Source organism: Lissotriton helveticus, chromosome 1_1 (genome assembly GCF_964261635.1).
Source record: "Lissotriton helveticus chromosome 1_1, aLisHel1.1, whole genome shotgun sequence".
Lineage (NCBI taxonomy): Eukaryota > Metazoa > Chordata > Amphibia > Caudata > Salamandridae > Lissotriton > Lissotriton helveticus.
This window is the reverse complement of record NC_136057.1, coordinates 901589042-901610577: the sequence shown is the minus strand read 5'-3', so window position 1 is coordinate 901610577 and position 21536 is coordinate 901589042. Positions and strand designations below refer to the sequence as shown.

At 50.0% G+C, this 21536-nt stretch overlaps 1 protein-coding gene across 1 annotated transcript in view; it reads right to left on the bottom strand.

The window, feature by feature from the left end:
• Window positions 1-21536, bottom strand: part of LOC144771243 (uncharacterized) — a 131376-nt gene that overhangs the window by 15131 nt on the left and 94709 nt on the right. The window contains exon 5 of the mRNA XM_078655866.1: window positions 19071-19130. Within this exon, the coding sequence (XP_078511992.1) occupies window positions 19071-19130 (60 nt within the window). The remainder of the gene's footprint in view (window positions 1-19070; window positions 19131-21536) is intronic.

The following is a 21536-nucleotide window of genomic DNA, read 5'->3' as shown; positions in this document are numbered from 1 at the left end:
CCCCACAGGAACAAGTGGGTGCCCTGGCCCACAAAACAGTAATTAAAACCACTGCATTATAAATAGTTCAGAACGTCAAACACCACAAGCCACCAACTGGAGGAATCCAATGGATACAACACCCAGAATAATTCCAAGACTGTTGACAGTACAGGGACAGTTAAGTGTCCACACTGGTAGCACATCAGGAGTGACAAAGGCCCTCAAACCTTCTTCGGCTCTACTTTGAGCTGAGCAAAAACACTGTTAACCAAGCCTGCATTGGGATTGCCATGCTGCAACGCACACCCCATGCAGCACAGTGGCCGGAAGAGTGTGGCAGCTTGAGATCCCTACAATCAAGATCAACAAACACCCTTTTGGTTGTGTGTGGCTGTATAAAGTCACAAACATATGAGTCACTCATGGGGCTCATTAAAGCCCTTGACGCTACCAGGCATTTCAGCTGGCCTAATTCCCAAAATATGGTGTTTAATGAGGGGAAGAAGGACTCTATCTTGAAAGGGGTACTCATCAAACCTGCGGGAAAGAAAGCAGAGATGTCAGGTGAAAGAAATATTAGCCCCGCACAAGAGGCCAGCATGATCATCTCCATAATTGGCAGAACTTCAGGCCTCCATCATCCATTCCTTTATGGAAGATCTTTTGTGTAGTTTGGAGGAGGACATACCTGGGAAATAGGATCTCAACCCTGACAGAATTGGAATATATATGAGAAGAGGACATTGACAAGTTTCGCCTAGAAGTGATTACTGTACGGGATCAAAACCTAGACCTTTAAAGTCATCTGGAAGATTTGGAGAACTGCTCCTGAAGGCAGAACTTTACAATCGAGGACTGCCTACAAAGGTAGATGGGAAATAAATTGAGGGACTCTTCCATACCCTATACAGTCAAACTGGCCCGAACCAGAGAGAGGAAGATACCACTCTGTATAGAACACACCGAGTGGACTCTGGACAAGCATGCCCCACCAATTATCGTCACACACTGGCCTGCATTCATTACTTCAAACAAAAAGAAGCAATTATGTCTGCAGCAAGACAACAAGTTACAATCTCATTTCAGGGTGCCAAAGAGGGGATTTAGCAGGATCTGTCACCCATCACATTTAAGAAATGCCGGTCATTCTGCCCACTAATGGGATTCCTAAAGAACAATAAATAGAGATGAAGATAAAACACACCTTCCACTTGGTTTTCAAATAGGGGCAGCCTGCCCCTACACCAAACAAGGGGGCATATTACCAAGGGCCTTTTTCCCGCTAAAGCGGCGATAATTTAATCGCCCTATTACCTAGCTGTCGCTAACACCAGTTAGCGACAGCTAGTAGGAGACAGCGAGCTTCTGGGGGCCCACTTTGCATGTCAGCGATATATATCGCTAATGACATGCAAAGTGGGCGTGCCAAGATGTTAGCGACTGGAAACAGTCGCTAACATCGCTAACTCCTATTACCAACTTTTGGAAATATTCGCGCTAAGCGCGATTATCTCCAAAAGCTAACACCTGCCCAGAGCAGTTCTTAGCCATGTTATCCAATGGTAGGTGGATAACATGGCTAAGAGCATTTGCTCGGTAATGCATGAATATCGCAGACTTTTCAGCGATATTCATGCATTTCGGCCGATTTTTATCGCTTAGGAGATAAACCTTGATAATAGCAAGGCTCCTAAGCGATAAAAATAGGCGCAGCACGGCGATATAAATGTAGCCGCTAACCAAGCTTAGCGGTATTTTTCGCTTAAGCTTGGTAATATGCCCCAAGATCTCTCCCTGAAGCTCCTCAGCTACTGGGCCTTGGTGATACCCCAGATGGTCTAAAAGATGTAGACCAGCCCTCCCGCGGCTGAGCAGCAAACATCAACGATATGGTCAGTTGGGAAAAGGTGACAAGCAACAAAAGAGGAGCCAAACCCTCAGCTGACACAATTGCACAAGTGGAACAAGCACTGATGCACTCACTAAAGCATGCTGGGGAAGTGGATTAGAAGAAGTAGCTTTAGAATTACCAGCCCCAGCTGAGGACTGGTAATGTGACTAACAAAAAGGGACTCAGTGAGCGAAAGCTCCGGCGCCACCAGCTGCAGCAGCAACTATCCTGACAACAGGGGGGCTCCCTGGGCCCCCTCCGAAGCAGCAGAGGCACCAACACCCAGACCAGATCAACGAAGGCGCCCAACCAGACGCCGGGAGGGGACGCCACAGACTGGGAGCAGTGGTGAGAGCAGAACGGCCTCACACCAAAATGGTAATAAAAATGTTTTATTATCATTTAATTTTATTATCATTTAATTTCTGTCGTTTGCCTCTGCTGGCTATCAGCGGGGGGGGGGGGGGGGGGTGACGCTCCTCCGCCATAACAGAGGTGCCACCCAGGGGAGAAAAGTGCAAGATGGGGCAGTCAAGATCCCCAATACATCCTCCTCGTGAATGCCACAGGACGGATGGCAAGGTACTTGTGCCCTGTGGCAACGGCCGGCTCGCTTTGCGGGTAGCCCGTCACTGTCTCATGCATATTTCCCCTCCAAGCCGCAGCTGAGGTTCTGGTGGTGGCCAGGGGTGGAGGGGGCTGAGTGTGCTTTCCTGGGGGGTGGGGGGGGCCATACCCCAATCTGCAGAAGATAACGAGGCATGAGTGCAGCATGATGGAGAGGTGGCCAGTGATGGGGTGCAGCCCGAGACCTGTGCAAAGTCCTGGAGAAGGATTGGGCTATCCGGCACTTACAGAAAGTACAGCAAGCTGCACAATAACGATGGATTGTGCATAAGGTACTCAGCAGGTCCACTGAGATGAATCCCCACGGCAGTGGGAGGACTAGCCTGCGTGGTACTTATGGACTGAGGAACATATCCTCGAGGCACATACCAGGGCAATACTAGCTGCCATACAGGATACCAACACCTCTCCGAAGCATAAGATAGAGACATTGACCTAAGCGGTGGGTCTGCTTCGGGTCGACCATAAAAAACTGGTTAAGGAAGTTGGAGCCACGGAGCGGACCATCACGCAACTAACACCTATGGTGATGGGTGTCCAGAGCTGCGTCGAGAAATTGAAAGCAGACTGGGCAGCACTGGCTGTGAAATTGGGCCACTCATGCAGCAACAATGTCCAGATAGTGGGAATTCATGAACAGGCGAGGGTTCATCAACTGAGTTATATATAGAGAACTGGCTCGGTGTTATGGTGCTGGAGGGAAAGTACTCCAAATTATTCACCGTAGAGCAGGCATATCAGGTTCCAGGTGGGCCTCCCCCTCTGGTGGCATCCCCAAGAGCAATGGCGATGCAGCTCCTCAACTTCTGTGACAGGGATCACATCTTACTGGTGGCCTGGACTCACAGGCTTTGGCAGCTGGAGGGCTGGACCCTAAACATTTATCCTGACTACACTGCGAAGGTCCTGAAACAGAGAGAGACATATATTGAAGTCAAGTGACTCTTGAGAAGCCTGAACCTTAAATATGCGCTGCTATTTCCTGCCAAGCTACGCATACTGAATAGCCAGGGATCCCACTTCTTTGAAATCAAGGCTGAGGCACAGAAATTACTTGAGGCCAAAGGCCACCAGATACCCGGACCCCCTGATGCCAATGGAGATGCTAATTGGAGAAGGCCGAGACCAAAGCGAGGGTCCAGAAACAGATGAGGTGCAACCCCCAAGAAAACGCAGACTGAAAGCGTGCAAGTCCGGTTGGTGGCTGAGATCCAGAATAGTAGGGCTTGGTCCACGGGCACCAGATGGGACATACTGGATTTGGACAAGGAAACAACGGATGGAGAGACTTCAGCAGCGGGAGATGATCACGATGAGGAGGATATGCCACCAATGCTGACCCCAATGATAGTCAATCTCCTCAGCTGAGAGACCTCATGACTTCCTGCGGGACCCCCACCGCAACCAAGCACTGAACAACATGGCAGGCTGGGACACCAGCTACCGAGGGGGGCGACAGACGTCTCCAGCATTGGAAGGTAGATAGTTCCAAGCTCATCGCACAAGGTAGTTGGGAGGGCTATTGTTTTTACCGCAGGGAAGGGGATTCATTTAATCACCAGATGACAGCATACACGACGAACAAGGGCGGACTAAACCCGACCATTTAAAGGTATGAATCCCAGGATAGAGCGCAACGGGCACCCAAGCATGGCAGTGTGAACCTCTAGATTCTCTCACGAAATGTCACTGGCCTAGGCAATAGTATTAAATTGGGAATCGTGACAAAAAGCATATCCCGACATGACCCGGATGGGGTCCCGCTGCAAGAAACACATTTAGTGGGCAACAAATGCTTATTCCTCAACACGGGAAGATACATAATGGTGGCACATTCAGGATACACATTGAGCTCAAGGGAGGTTGGTATCTTGGTGCGTAGAAATGTTCCCTTCCAGCTTACACAGACATGGGTGACACCAGGCAGCTGTGGAGCCGCATTAGTGGGCATCTGGAATGGGCTCACCCTGACCCTGGCATCCTGGTACCTCTCTCCTGGGTTGCAAAAGACTGGACTGGGTAAAATGGGTGACTGGCTGTTGGCCAGGCAGGCAATTTTATAATAATAGGGGCACACAGCATAGAGAGACAGGGACAGAGCAACTTGGACCCAATCTGTTTCCTAAACTGATACACAAGGATGGGGTATCTCTTAGTACCCCACCAACAAACAAACACGTACAATGACATTCAGTACCTGCCCAGAGGCATCTCAGATCCTTCTCCCATGATCACAGCATACCAAACGCAACAGGTTACAATTAGAGTATGGGACAGAGACTAAACCTGTGAGAACTTGTTGACTGGGACACCCAGAAATACCTGACAAGCATCTAAAAGCTATTTCAAAGACAGCAATGGGTCAATGTACTCAGGGAGGTCTCAAGGGAGGCATACAAGATGGTGGTCCATGAGCAATTGATACCCATACAGTGAGAAAGAAAAAGGAGGAAGGAACAGGAGTGTCGGGACTTGGGGATGAAACTGGTGCAAGGGGATGCAGAATACATCACATCGCCAATGCCTGAATTGGCGATTAAGATCGATAAGGCTAGAGAGAACTATCAAACTGTTTTTCAGCAGGGAACTAAGGTCATCAGATGAAACAAGGGGGGTCTACGAGCATGGGAACAAGGTAGAGAAACTCCTGGCTTGGCTGACAAGGAGGGACAGAAACCGATGCGTAGACTGAGAGGGAGGCAAGCATAGTGCAGGAGATGGTGACACATCTGCAAGAGGTATACAAGTCGCATACATCGTGCGATGAGAAGGAGTTGCCTGACTTCGTCCGAGAACTCCCCACCCCCAACCTGGGAGAAGAGGCTTAGGAAACACTGGAAGCCGAGATATCAGATGCAGAGATAGCAGAGGACCTGACCCACTTTAAGAGAGGGAAGGCATAGGGTCCTAATGGCTTCCCGCTATAATTTTTTTAATGCCTACATGCTCAGACAGGACCCCAAATAGGGGAAATTGTTCAGGAGTGTCAGACAAATGGGGAAACTTCAGGACAACCTGCCCCGAGCCTGGATTGTGCCTACAAATAAACAGGGAAGCCAGTCATGGGAGGATTGCATGTCTTATTGACCTATCTCACTGCTCAACATGGAGGTGAAGGTCCTAGCGTGGTTCCTTGTGGGTCGCATGTTGCAAGTAGTGGAATTCCTGGTGGTGGCCGATCAGATGAGCTTCATGCCCTGTAGGGCGACGCAAACCAATTTTAGGTGCCTTTTTGACTGCTTGGGCTGCAGAGAGAGAATTGGGGAACCAACTGTTATTTTATCATGATCCACAGAAAAAGCATTTGATTCCATGGAATGGCCTTACCTAATGGCTGTACTAGAGAAAATGGGATTTGGGTAGAATGTTCTACTATGGCTAAAACTACTTTACGAGGACCCCATGGCCAGGGTGTGGTTTAATGGCATGCTGAGGGAGGAAATATAGATAGAAAGGGGCATGTGGCAAGAATGTCCACTATCCCCCTTACTGTTTGTGGTGGCCTTCGATCCACTTGCTATCTGGGTCCGTAGTGATGCTCAAATTCATGGCCTGAGATGTGACTCCTTCTCTATCTGGCAGACCCAGCCAATCCCTTCTGCACATACATGAGATATTGCGGGTCTTGGGGACACACAGGGAACTCCAGATCAACTGGATCAAATCTGTAGCCTATCCCCTGACAGATGAATGCCTTCCACATTGCGGCCACCTCACAATCCGCTGGGACTCAGCAGGCTTCAAGTATCTAGACTTTTACATCATAGCCAACTGAGAGCATTTCTTCTAGGAGAACTTGAATATAGTTCTGGAGGCATATGGACAAGACATATACCACTGGAGGAGCTTTCAATTATTGGGGATAGGTAAGGCAGCACTGCAAAAAAGTATATATTTGCCCAGGTTCCTTTACGTTTTCCAAAATGCGCCCTATGCCATTCCAGACAGGTTCTTCCAACAGATGGATGAGGCCACACGGGCACTGCTCTGGGAGGGTGAGCCCGACAGATTGCCCTAGCAATGTTTACAAGGAAAACTTGGGAGGGGGGAATAGCATTGCCAACCTGAGGCTGTACTACTGGACAGCAAAACTGTTGATGGTAAATGACTGGGTTTTTCTGACCTGTGCGAGTCATTCCTCCTGGCAGATAGAAGGGCTTTAGACTCAGAGGGCTATATCCGTCACCTGTATTGGGAAGGAAGGTTGAGCGGGCTCCCGCCACAGATGGCGGTTGTGGTGGACACCTGGAGGAGGGTAGTGAGAGCAATGGGCTGGCAAGGGAAAATAACGTAACAATGCTATGGGAGTCAGAGGCACTGAGGGATCTTCTGGGGATTGAGGGCCACAGAAAATGAGACACACTGGATATATCGGTGTTAGGGGATGTCTGGATGGTAGTTCAGCTGATCCCCTTTACAGACCCATGGGCGGAGTATGATCTGATGAGCAGTTAGTCCCTGAGATACCTACAGATGCAACACATCCTTAAGAAGCATACCCATTAACTAGAGGACCCGCCGGAGGAATGCCCCGTGGAGTATAGGATACTGGTTTCTCCCCTGCACAGTCACGCCATCTCACTGACCTACATGACACTTCTAGCTCATAGTCTCCCCACTAGACTCACTCAGATTCAGGTGGGAACAAGACTAGGTAGATTTGAGGATGATACGTGGGGGCGGCCTGTCATTACCATCGGAAGGTGGCAATAAGAGCAGGTTTCTGCCTGGTACAGTTAAAATTGCTACGAGGATGACCGCACACAAAATGAGGAGTTGCGAGACTGACCTGTGCTTGAGGGGTTGGTGACGGAGTGGCACCCTGCTCCATTCCATATGGGAGTGCCTGCAAGTGAGGGGGTGTTAGAAAAGAGTAGGGTAGAGGATATCAGGAGTGCTGGAGGTGCAGTTACGCCTCACACCCCAGTTGGGCACATTGAGTATATGGGGAGAGCAAACACCGGAGCAATACACATTGCTCTTCTGCAACATTGCCTTTGCCGTTGCCCAGCGGAACATTGTCAAGCAATAGAAAGTCCAATTGGTCGCACACTGCTTGTCCTACCAGCGTGTTGCCCCAAAGCATTGTGGTCCATGAAGTAAGCATCAGCGGGTGCGCCTCTGCCAGGGTCTTGAGCAAAAAATCACTGTCGCGTTGGCCATCCCTGGACACGTGTTTCGAGGTTGTTACCTCTCGTCAGCAGGGAATAGGCATATATGTAGGGGTGCTGCGTAGGCTGCCAAAAATATTTTCAGGTCCGGTACCGCTCGTGGCACGCAGGTGCGTAACCCGGGCTCGTCAGCCCCACCAGCTCAAGGGAGCTTGAATATAAAAGAAAGTCCAATTGGTCGCACACTGCTTGTCCTACCAGCGTGTTACCCCAAAGCATTGTGGTCCATCAATCAATCAATCAATCATACCATTTGTATAGCGCACTACTCACCCGGGAGGGTCTCAAGGCGCTTGAGGGAAGGGGTATGCTACTGCTCGAACAGCCAGGTCTTGAGTTGTTTCCTGAAGGCGAGATGGTCCTGGGTCAGCCGAAGGTGGATGGGGAGGGAGTTCTATGTCTTGGCAGCCAGGTAAGAGAAGGATCTTCCTCCGGCGGTGGCTCTTCGGATGCGTGGTACGGCTGCGAGGGCGAGGCTGGTGGACCGTAGCTGGCGGGTGGGCGTGTAGAAGGTCAGGCGGTCGTTGAGGTACTTGGGGCTCAGGTCGTGGAGAGACTTGTGTGCGTGGGTGAGGAGCCGGAACGTGATCCTCTTGTCGACGGGGAGCCAGTGCAGGTTCCTCAGGTGGCTGGAGATGTGGCTGCGTCGGGGGACATCCAGGATGAGTCGGGCGGAGGCGTTCTGGATGCACTGGAGTCTTTTCTGTAGCTTCGCTGTGGTTCCGGCGTAGAGGGCGTTTCCGTAGTCCAGTCGGCTGGTGACGAGTGCCTGGGTGACAGTCTTCCTGGTCTCGGTCGGGATCCAGCGGAAGATCTTGCGAAGCATACGCAGGGTGTTGAAGCACGTTGAGGAGACGGCGTTGACTTGTCTGGTCATTGAGAGGGAGGAGTCCAGGATGAAGCCCAGGTTGCGTGCGTGGTCGGTTGGCTTGGGTGCGGTGCCCAGGGCCGGGGGCCACCAGGAGTCGTCCCAGGCGGAGGGCGACGATCCCAGGATGAGGACTTCCGTCTTGTCCGAGTTCAGTTTCAGGCGGCTGTCCTTCATCCACTCGGCGACGTCTTTCATCCCTTCGTGTAGGCAGGTTCTGGCGGTGTCGGGGTCTCTGGTGAGGGAGAGGATCAGCTGGGTGTCGTCGGCGTAAGAGATGATGTTGAGGTTGTGCTGGCGTGCGATGGCTGCAGGAGGTCTCATGTAGACGTTGAAGAGGGTGGGGCTGAGTGAAGATCCTTGCGGGACGCCGCAGATGACTTCGGTGGCCTCGGATGAAACGGGGGGAGGCGGACTTTGTGTTCTTCCGGCGAGGAACGAGATGATCCACTCCAGTGCCTTCTCTTGGATACCGATTTTGCTGAGGCGCTGGACTAGGGTGCGGTGGCAGACAGTGTCGAACGCAGCGGAGAGGTCCAGGAGGATGAGGGCCACTGTTTCCCCCTTGTCGAGCAGGGTCCGGATGTCGTCGGTGGCTGCGATGAGGGCGGTCTCGGTGCTGTGGTTGGCTCTGAAGCCGGACTGCGAGGGGTCGAGGGATCCGTTCGTCTCGAGGAAGGCGGTCAGCTGTCTGTTGACGATCTTCTCAATGACTTTAGCAGGAAAAGGGAGGAGCGAGATGGGGCGGAAGTTTTTGAGGTCGGTGGGGTCCGCTGTAGGTTTCTTCAAGGAGGACGCTGAGCTCGGCGTGCTTCCAGCTCTCCGGGAAGGTGGCGGTGTTGAAGGAGGTGTTGATGATATTCCGGAGTTGGGGTGCGATGGTGGAGTCGGCCTTGTTGAAGACGTGGTGTGGGCAGGGGTCGGTCGGTGATCCGGAGTGGATGGTGTTCATCGTGCGGGCTGTGTCTTCGGTGGTCACCGTGGTCCAGGTGCGAAAGGTGGCGGTGGGGGGCGTTGGTTCGACGGTTGGGTGCGTGGGTGGTGCGCCGAAGCTGTTGTGGATGTCGGCGATCTTGCGGTGGAAGAACGAGGCGAGGGAGTCGCAGAGGTCTTGTGACGGAGTGATGTCGTTGGTGCCCATGCTGGGGTTGGAGAACTCCTTGACGATGCTGAAGAGTTCCTTGCTGTCGTGGGTATTGTTGTCCAGTCGTTCCTTCAGGGATTTCTTTTTGGTGGTGCGGATGAGCTGGTGGTGCTTGCGGGTAGCGTGTGTGAGGGCGGTCATGTTGTCGGTGGTCTGGTCGAGGAGCCAGGCTTTCTCGAGGGTGCGGCTGGTCTTCTTGGAGTCCCTGAGTTCGTCGGTGAACGAGGATGCCTTCTTGCTTCTGGGTCTGCTGGGAGGGTTCTTCAGTGGAGCGAGGTCGTCGGCGCAGGCGGACAGCCACTGTGTGAAGTTGCGGGCAGCTTCGTTGGGGTCCGTTGTGTTGGCGGGTGGGTTCTGGCTGATGGAGGTGGTGAGCTGGTCCGCGGTGATCTTGCTCCAATTCCTGTGAGGTACCTGTTGTGGGTGGTGGTGGGTCGTGGTTCTTTTGAAGCTGAAGTGGACGCAGCTGTGGTCAGTCCAGTGCAGTCAGGTGGCGTGGCTGAAGGTGATGTACTTGCTGGAAGAGAAGACGGGGTCAAGCGTGTGGCCGGCGTAGTGGGTGGGGGTGTTGACCAGTTGCTTGAGCTGGAGGTTGGCGAGGTTTTCCAGCAGGGCGACGGTGTTGCGGTCCTTGTTGTTCTCCAGGTGGAAGTTGAGGTCCCCTAGGAGGATGTAGTCAGCGGAGGGGAGGGCGTGTGGGCTGATGGAGTCTGTGATGTCTTCGCTGATTTGTGTGCGAGTTCCCGAGGGTCTGTAGACGAGGGTGCCTCTGAGGGTCGTCTTAGGGTCGGTGTGAATCTGGAAGTGGAGATGTTCTGCTGCGGGGAAGGAGTCGTTGGCGTCGGTCGTGATGCGGATGGTGTTCTTGTGGACGATGGCGATGCCTCCTCCGGACTGGTTGATGCGGTCCCTCCTGATGATCTTGTACCCGTCCGGGATGGCGATGGCGATGTCGGGTGCAGAGGAGGCGTTCATCCAGGTTTCCGTGAGGAAGGCGACGTCCGGTGATGTAGCGTCGAGGAGGTTCCAGAGTTCCACGGCGTGTCTGTGGACGGATCGGGTGTTGAGCAGGATGCACTTGAGGCAGTTGCTGCTGGTGCTTGTCTTGGCGGGTGCGGGGCAGGTTCGGAGGCAGGTGAACTTGCAGGTGCAACAGGTGAAGGGTCCGTGGGTGCGTCTCGGGGTGGCTCGGCAGCAGGCGTGGGTCCAGCCGGAATTGAGTTCGTTGAGAGTGGCGGCGTCGTAGGTCAGACGGGTCGGCTTGCATCGACGGGGGGGGGGGCAGGGGTCCTGGCACTAGGCGCGGTCCAGGCGCGGACGGGCGCAGACGGGCTTGCCTTTGGCGCACCTTTGGCGCACAATCGGCGCGCCCGCTGCGCGTCAACGCTGCGCGTGGGTGGGGGCGTCATAAGAAGGAATCCGGGTGGCGGGAGCGGCGAATGGGCTGTCGGGGGCGGGGCCGCAGGGAGGCAGCGGCGGGAAAAGAACCAGGCAAGCGGGCGGCTCAGCGGCGGCTGGGTCGCTCGAGGTAGGCAGCGCAGGAGGCAGGCAGCGGCAGCAGCGGTGACGCAGGGGGGGTGACCTCGCCTGGAGCAGGCTCAGCGGTCACTCCCTCGTGGTCAGCGCTGCTTCCTTAAGAAGGAATCCGGGTGGCGGGAGCGGCGAATGGGCTGTCGGGGGGCGGGGCCGCAGGGAGGCAGTGGCGGGAAAAGAACCAGGCAAGCGGGCGGCTCAGCGGCGGCTGGGTCGCTCGAGGTAGGCAGAGCTGGAGGCAGGCAGCGGCAGCAGCGGTGACGCGTGGGGGGTGACCTCGCCTGGAGCATGCTCAGCGGTCACTCCCTCGTGGTCAGCGCTGCTTCCTTAAGAAGGAATCCGGGTGGCGGGAGCGGCGAATGGGCTGTCGGGGGGCGGGGCCGCAGGGAGGCAGCGGCGGGAAAAGAACCAGGCAAGCGGGCGGCTCAGCGGCGGCTGGGTCGCTCGAGGTAGGCAGAGCTGGAGGCAGGCAGCGGCAGCAGCGGTGACGCGTGGGGGGTGACCTCGCCTGGAGCAGGCTCAGCGGTCACGCTCCATGAAGTAAGCATCAGCGGGTGCGCCTCTGCCAGGGTCTTGAGCAAAAAATCACTGTCGGGTTGGCCATCCCTGGACACGTGTTTCGAGGTTCATTGCTGTTTTTTCTACAATAGGGCTCCCTTGAGCTCCCCAAGCTGACGAGCTTCTGGACGACGCACCTGCGTGCTGGGCAACGAGGCCCGTGACGGTTACGAGGCGGCCTTCTCTTCCACCCCTATTGACTTTCTCTACTGATGAGGGAAGATATCCCGAAACCCGGGCCATGTACCGGGTCTAGAGATCGGGGGAACAACAAGTATCTACTTGCACCTACATAGGTGAACCACTTACGAACTTTCAGTAATTCTTTGAAATTCAGGCACTGCACATACCAGAGTGCTTAGGGGCGACCCGGAGGAGGGGCTAGCGGTGTGCGGTCCATTGCTGTTTTTTCTACAATAGGGCTCCCTTGAGCTCCCCAAGCTGACGAGCTTCTGGACGACGCACCAGCGTGCTGGGCAACGAGGCCCGTGACGGTTACAAGGCGGCCTTCTCTTCCACCCCTATTGACTTTCTCTACTGATGAGGGAAGATATCCCGAAACCCGGGCCATGTCCCGGGTCTAGAGATCGGGGCAATAACAAGTATCTACTTGCACCTACATAGGTGAACCACTTACGAACTTTCAGTAATTCTTCGAACTTCAGGCACTGCACATACCAGAGTGCTTAGGTGCGACCCGGAGGAGGGGCTAGCGGTGTGCGGTCCATTGCTGTTTTTTCTATAATAGGGCTCCCTTGAGCTCCCCAAGCTGACGAGCTTCTGGACGACGCACCTGCGTGCTGGGCAACGAGGCCCATGACGGTTACGAGGCGGCCTTCTCTTCCACCCCTATTGACTTTCTCTACTGATGAAGGAAGATATCCCGAAACCCGGGCCATGTCCTGGGTCTAGAGATCGGGGGAACAACAAGTATCTACTTGCACCTACATAGGTGAACCACTTACGAACTTTCAGTAATTCTTCGAACTTCAGGCACTGCACATACCAGAGTGCTTAGGTGCGCCCCGGAGGAGGGGCTAGCGGTGTGCGGTCCATTGCTGTTTTTTCTACAATAGGGCTCCCTTGAGCTCCCCAAGCTGATGAGCTTCTGGACGACGCACCTGCGTGCTGGGCAACGAGGCCCGTGACGGTTACGAGGCGGCCTTCTCTTCCACCCCTATTGACTTTCTCTACTGATGAGGGAAGATATCCCGAAACCCGGGCCATGTCCCTGGTCTAGAGATCGGGGGAACAACAAGTATCTACTTGCACCTACATAGGTGAACCACTTCCGAACTTTCAGTAATTCTTCGAACTTCAGGCACTGCACATACCAGAGTGCTTAGGGGCGACCCAGAGGAGGGGCTAGCGGTGTGCGGTCCATTGCTGTTTTTTCTACAATAGGGCTCCCTTGAGCTCCCCAAGCTGAAGAGCTTCTGGACGACGTACCTGCGTGCTGGGCAACGAGGCCCGTGACGGTTACGAGGCGGCCTTCTCTTCCACCCCTATTGACTTTCTCTACTGATGAGGGAATATATCCCGAAACCCGGGCCATGTCCCGGGTCTAGAGATCGGGGGAACAACAAGTATCTACTTGCACCTACATAGATGAACCACTTACGAACTTTCAGTAATTTTTCGAACTTCAGGCACTGCACATACCAGAGTGCTTAGGGGCAACCCGGAGGAGGGGCTAGCGGTGTGCGGTCCATTGCTGTTTTTTCTACAATAGTCAAGCAATAGGGCTGCCCTACTACGCCCAAAGTGCAGGAATGGGCAATGAACCTTGACTGGTGAATGAGGGCGGAGGAGCTAGTATATAAAGCCCATGGCTGCCCTCACAAATTTGAGAGCATCTTGATTCGCTGGAAGAATGAAGAGACATTTAGTTAATGGGGAAAAGCTAACCTTAAATAACCCATTATCTGTATTCCGTGGCTGCATGTCTGAACAAATTTGGGTTGGGCGGGAGGGGGGCTTGTTGTATGTTGAAAATGCTAATAAAAAGATGTATAAATAAACCAAAAGGGACTCCTGTTCAAACTGCCAAGTAAGGCATAGAGCCATTTTTGATTTAATGAAAAAGGGTGACGGCAGAAATGAGAGTGAGACAATTAGTCTGAAGGAGAAGGTTTAAGCAAAGGAGTACAGTACCCCAGCACCTGAAACTTCTCAGGAGGGTGGAAGAAAAGAATAGACTGTTTAAATCCATGTTGTTAGGAACAGGTATATTCTGATCGAAGGTAGTACCATATTGCAAACGGAGGCTTGTCAGGCAGACAAACTACACTAGAGTCCGCTTTACTTGACCATTAACGGACTTGTTCTTGCACCGCGCCTCACAGCAGTAGCACTTCCACACCTCACTAATGGGAATGCTTAAATATTGAGTTTAAACGCTGAGGCTGAAACGTGCCAGCTAAACAAATGACACGTCATACGAGGTTGGTCTCCTACAGGAAACACACCTGTTTAAAAGGGATTGCCGAAGACTGCGATCTAGATGGTTTCCAATACAATTTCTGTTCTCAGGCCTTGTCAAGAACGGAGAAGTTGCATTTCCCCCGTACAGCATCCTCACAAGTTAGATATTGAGGACAATGGTGCAGGAAGTGGAAAGACTTCTGGCTCTGAGACTGGCTTTGGGGTGGGTGGGGGCAGTCATTTACAGTAGCCCAACGATGGTCAGGATAGATCCATGAATGGCAATACAACCAAAATATTATTATCAGAATATAGAGCCATTCTGGTGGGTGAAGACATCTTGGGCAGAGAGCTGAGGCAATGTCCGTTGAAGAAAAGAGGTGGTTAAAGGAACTGTGTCTGAGAGATATATGGCAATCCCATCATCCAAACACAAAGGACTACACATACTGTTATGCCTCCCATCACACTTAACATCAGAATTGATCATTTGCAGTGGACCCCCAGATGTTTGACAGATGACTCGCTCTGGGGTCTCTCCTTGATCTGATCACGACCCCTTTGATTGTCACTATAGATTTATCAGCATGGCAAAATAACACATAACTGCAGGCTTTGTGAAAACCTACACAGTTGTCTTAAAAAGAGACCTGAAATCAACGATGCCATTAATCATTAACAGAAAATGACAGAGAAAATACAAAAGGTGGACACATTATGGGACGCCCTGAAAGCAGTAGTGAGAGGGATCCTGGCTGCTATAGCCACACAAAACATTAAGGAGAGGTGAGAGAAATGAGCGGAGCACCAGGTGCAGATATTAGAAATGGCACACATGATATCAGAGGCACACAAAACTTGGTGCTTGCTCCATGTAGTGCAAGCAAGCCTAACGTAAACGTCTGGAAAATTGACAGGGCAGATATATAAAAGATCAGAAGTACTATGGGTAACAACAGAGCTAGCAGACTATTGGTCTGTAAACTAAAAGCAAAACTAAAACAAGATAGGATACAAACCATCATGATGCTCAGTGGGTCTGAGACAAGAGACGATACACCAGTAGCCAAAGCTTTCCAAGAAATCTATAAAACAATACTCTACAGAAGACAGTTTGAAAGAAGATATTACTTAATATCTTGGGGCATCAGATATTCCCGTCGTCACGAATACACAAGTAGAATGCTCACAAAAAACTATCAACATAGAGGATCTTCTTTCAGCTATAGCTATAGATAATATAATAGGCCCCTGGGAAACATGGTTCACTCTCATATTGTTTAAAACGTTTGCCAGACCTTAGCCCCGATACGGCAAGACTTTTTAATTTGTTTGCCGATACAAGCCTCCTGGCTAATTCCATGCGAAAAGCCTCTTTATCAGAAATCCCAAACTCTGATAAAGATACAACATTGTGTTCCTTCTACAAGGCCATGTCCCTTTTAAATATCAACATTAAATTATTAACGCCATCCTCATGCATAGGTTAAAAACTCACATGCCCTCCCTAATAGACCCTAACCAGGTTGGATTTATACAGGGAAGGAATTGTACTGGCAATACCAAATGCATATTACATGTAATCAAGAAGATTGAAAGAACCAAGAGAATGATGCTGCTTGTGTCTGTTGATGCGGGACAAGCATTCAACAGAGTAAATTGGCCTTATTTGGAGGAGGTAATTAAAGCATTTGGCTTTAGCCCCAAGTTCACAGCTTGGGCTTTCAGTGGTTATAAGGTACAATTATAGTTAATGGCACATTTTCCGAGGCAATTCCAATTCGACAAGTCGTAAGACAGGGATTCCCCCGTCTCTGGTGTTTTTCACCTTCTTTATGGAGCCTATGGCTGAAGTGGTGAGACAGAATCCTAAGATAGTGGAGGTCAGAATAGAACACGACATCCACAAGGTATTTACATATGTGGATAATATACATAATAATAATTTTCTTTATTTAGATATATAAAAACATATCTTTAAAAGATTCTTCCAACACATTAAGTACAATTTTACAGATTGAAAAAGTAGAAAAAGCAAAATAAAATTTGGCCTTTCTTATCAGTGCTTACTGCGACGTATCAATTTAAAAATTGACACTCCCGGACAAAGCAGATGAAGTTAAAATACATATCATTCTACATGGTTATCAGCGGAGCCTTAGCCGTTTCCAATTTTTCTAAGATACTGTAAACTTGCTGAACGAATTTGGCCAATTTTATATTTAAAACAGTGTTCTCTAAAGACAGAGCAGCAATAAGGGCGTGCCTGCAAGCAGCAATAAGGGCGTGCCTGCATGTCCGGACTCCCAACCTGTTCCATTCTGGCCTGAGTAGGCGTCTGCGTTGAAGAGTAAAGAGAGGGCGTATGCAAAGCACGTGCAGAATGGTTTCATTTGCTGCCCCACACCCTCTGCACATTAGATCGTCCCGTTTTCGACGCCATGCTGGGAGATTTTGAAGGAAACGCCAGTCTCCCAATCTAAGGGCGATCAGACATCGCTTTAGATAATGAGAAAATGTTGCCGAAAGGTAATTGGCCGGGGATAGTCGTTTATAAGAGTTGGCTACTGCCCAAGCATGACTGCGTTTCGCAAGAAGGGTTTTGTCCATGATCAGGGATTTCAATCTTATACATTTTTTTATTGTATTTTTAAAGACAGTCTGGCTTGGATTAAGAGCCCAGAGATCTGCAGCAGACATTTGTTGAATGTGGTCATTTAGGAGGCGGCCAAATGATCCCCCCGGGTTGTTCACACTGATTTCCTTCCAAACTAGGAATTCCAGGGTACCTGCTTCTGCCTGTCTTAATTTGTGGATCAGCTTAAGATATGGGCCAACGTTGGAGGCTTCATAATTAATTAGCCCCAACTCTAGTCTGACCTGTGCTGGCGAGGAGGAGCTCGGCAAGTGAAGCAATTTCTTGTAGAGTTTGGTTGTAAGTTTATTTAAGGTAATGTTCACTTTACCCTTGAAAATCTCTATGCCATACGAGAGTGTGGGGCCGATCTTTGCTCTAAGCACTTCCAGTAAGGGCAAGACAGTGGGGCCTGAGAGTCTCCTCGATAACTTAGCCAAGGATACCAATAAGGCTGTGGCCTAGGCTGCAATCGCAGTGTTCTGTTTAGTAAAACTGCCCCTGGAGTCAAGATGGACCCCTAAATATTTGTAAGATTGGCAGATTGAAAGGCTTTCTTTATCTATCGACCAGCCTCCACCGCTGTAGCGTTTTTTGCCAAACGGGAAAATCATAGTTTTTTTCATGTTAATTTCTAACTGGTTGTTGGCCGTGTATTGCATTAAGGCATCAAGGAGTCTTTGTAGCCCCACTCTGGTGAGACTGAACAGTGCCAGGTCGTCGGCATATAAGAGATTACATAATGCCGTACCTCCTACTTTGGGTGGGTGGCTGATTACCTTCATCTAGAGTGCTTGACAGGTCAGCAATGAATAGGTTGAAGAGGAGGGGGGACAGCACGCATCCCTGTTTGACACCATGGAAGGTCGAGATTTTCCGGGAGAGATGCGAGCCAGACCCTAACTTCACTCGAACCCATGTGTTGGAATACAGCAGGATGATTGGATTCAGAATGTTGTCTGGGATTCCCCACTGCCTCAGGATAATATACGTCTGGCTCTAACTGACTGCTTCAGTAGTATTTTAGGCTTCAAAATAATCAAAAGAGCCAAATACTCAACACTAATACCCCTCCTTTACAATTACCCTAAGACAGTATCCAATGCCTTGATCTCAAGAGTACGTCCTTCCTAAATAGAACAGCCAGACTTTTAAGCAGGGCCTTAATTGGAAACACTTAAAAACACATACAGACTTGATCCTAAATTGATGAGAACCCACTTCTAAGGTCCATTCTTCCAGAACAAAATGTATTATCTGAACCGGTTAGTTTTCAGCATGGAAACATTTGTAAATGTATTTATATAGCCTTATGAACCCTGACGAGGCATTGAAGCGCTTTTTCGGTGAGTAGCAGTAAGTGTAACATCAATTCAATTCAAAGAAATTTTAATTTGGATTGAACGCAGCCTTGTAAGTAATGGACTATAGACCATGAAAAGAAAGACATAGATTCAAAGATTAAAAAGAACAACTGCAGCAAGATGTAAAAACAAACCATTCTCTACCCATGCCCAATAAGAAAGAATGATTTATTTACAAATTACACGAACGATTTTTGAAAACCATGGACACAAATTGAATATATGACTTCTGAGCTTTATTTAAGGGACTTGTTTTTCTGAACATTATTGAAGCGGCTTGTGTAGACGTCACACTGAGCATAGTTATGATGTACAGTACCCTGTTTTCTAAATGCTGGTTTGAGAAGCTTCCGTTCTGGAGATTGGTGAAGGGTAGATTCACAACGGGCTTTGTTGAGATTCGCTCATCATTCAGAGCATAAACAGAAACAAGACTGTGCTAGATTTCATTCTCGGCTGACTTGTACTCTTGCCCTGCCAGTTCACCACTGCAGAAATTCTAGATCCATTTCACTAGGTAGATCGGAGTCATATATTGTCAGACTAGTGCATAACTACCGCAAGGGTTAACATTGCACATCATTCAACAGTAGAATTCTGGTGGCGAGAATATGGCATGTGTCAAATTAAGAACTTTGCTTTTTTAAGCTATTAATGGAGCGAAACATTAAATTCCCAACCGGAAACAGCGCCAGGAGGGTTTATTTAATCTGTTTTACTTATGTTTTGTTACATGATAACCACAATTTACATACCAGATGACTGTCTAATTTCAAAATCTTCCCCTTAAAATTTGAATAAAACATGTGTTATGACTTTCCTCTTTAGATCAAATAAACGAAATACAGGGAAGCAGTAGGTCCATGGGGGTACCTGTCTCTCGATGGATGTCGTCAGATCCGGTATTATCAGTCTTCTTTGACTTTTTCTCACCTAGAATGAAGCAACACAATTATTAATACTGTTTGACGTAGACATGAATACACCTGAACAGAGACACAGAAACTCTACAAAAAGTTCACAAAGAATATACCTGCGAATGGAGTAAGATCAAAACACAGCGAAAAATACGCAGGGGACGTGGTGGGCAAAAGAAGGATGGGTAAGAATGCAAACCTGAGAATTTTCCAGTGGTTAGACTTCTTGCAAGCAGCCTCCCATCACCCTTTGTGCTTTTGTGAGATCAAAACACGCTGATGTAACTAGTCCTACTCTATTTTCTACGGCAGGAGAGGAAGCGATCAAGTGGTAAAACCATGGATGGCCCCATTTTTGGCACAAATGAGCCAAAGTGCCCGTAAGGGTTTTTTATTACTAAGAAGAAGCTCTTCTATAGGCCATAATTCTCCTCTGTGGACCAGAGTCTCATTGTTGACGTTACATGCAGCTCTGGAAGGGCAGGAGAGGCCAAGTGCACGAGGGGGGCTAAGAAGCATCCAACCAAATTCAGACGGGGTACGGCACGTCGGTCTTCTTCTGACCCTCTTTTAATGTTCACCTTGGTGGAGTGACAGAGCCAGGTCTAGGGAGGTCCCACAATCTGTGTCCTTCCTGCTGTGGCCATGAACAGCTTCTCCTAGAGAGTTCGGTCTTCTTCTGACCTGTGGCCCTCTTTTAATGTTCACCTTGGTGGAGACACACGGCCAGGTCTAGCAGGTCCCATAAAGAGCCTTCCTAGGGAGTTCAGATTATTTGCCCACTGCCTAAGGACAAGCTGCGGAAAAAGACCAACTACCTGCCATTGTCCAGATTCTAACGAAGAGCAGCCGATCGCTCAACAATTAGCATGAATTCATTGATTTTAGCAACCTCTTTATTTCTTTATTTTTAATGTTTATTTTCCCCCGCTTGCTGAGTTGATCGCTCAGTCTGGAATTAAAGCCACCTCTTACGCGGACGATATCCAACTCTTGTTTTCTTACGACAGACTTTCCCAATCCTCTTTTGACCCCTTAAAAACTGTCTGCGTAACATTGCCCGCTGGATGGACAACAACTGCCTCCGACTTAACGCCGGGAAAACCGAGGTTCTCTTCTTTCATCAGCCCTCCCCCTTGGACCCTAACCTTTGGTGGCCATTAGACCTTTGCCCCCCCCATCACCCAAGGATTCTGTAAAAAATCTCGGAGTCAGATGGGATTCCAACCTTTCCTTCCACAACCAAGTACAGACAGTATCGGCAGCTTGCTTCTCCAAAATTAGGATGGTAAAAAAATGTATCAACTTTCTCCCTAATAACACCAGGAGAACCATCGTCCAGGCGCTGATAACATCTCACCTGGACTATGCTAATGGTCTGTACATTGGGTTGGCTGCAGGGCTCTGCCATCGATTACAGACAGTCCAAAACGCAGCAGTTCGTCTGGTATGCGGTATCTCCCTCAGAGAGCACATCTCTCCACACCGACGCCTGCTTCACTGGCTGCCAATACAGAAGAGGGCCGAATTCAAGGCCCTCACTTTGGCCCACAGGGCTATTAAGGGAAAAGGATCTGCCTACCTGTCTTCCTGTCTGCGCCCCTATAGAAATGCCAGATCTCTACGCTCTAATTCTAAAAATCTTCTTACCATCTCTAGATTCAATAAAACACGCTCTGGGGGGAAAACCTTCCAGGCCTGTGCTGCATCCCTCTGGAACAAGCTTCCTTTGGATATCCGGATGATCCAGGACGAGATCCCTTTTCGTAAGGCATTAAAAACATTCCTTTTCTGCGAAATCCCTCAGGAGCGAGATTTATTTACACTCTCAGAAGCGCCGGGACACCCCGTTGGGGTAGCCGTGCGCTATATAAAATACACTAAATAATAATTTCATACCTGGCCGATAACATCAGCCATCTCGATCCCTATAAGATGTTCCACAATATCTGAAGCTCAACATCAGCAAAACCGATGTTGTGACTGAGGGTGTTCAGAGTTGAATAGCCTCTCTGCTTGAAAATACATGTCATTTATATTTTAGCTAAACCTAGTACATAGCTATTCATAGTTAAAAAAACAATACTTAGGGACAGGTGAGGGCAACAGGGGAAGGAGGGCAGGAAAGAGACCTTCATCGCTTGGCAGTTGTCCACCACAAGCCCTGATGAAAGCCCCAGGAGTGCCAGACAGAATCAGTGGCCATTAAGAACGCTTGCCCAAAACCGACACATTGTTTTTGCTGCACCCTGCCCGCCCACCATCAATGGCTCCATGGTTCAGACACCTGCGTTCACCCACTACCCATCATTGCTATGGCTGCCCTTCTCTGATCATACCAGTGATCATGGGAGGGTGGAACACTGCAGCCTTCGTCTTTCCATTCCTTGCTCCCGGATGCCTCATCCAGGGGGACACATCC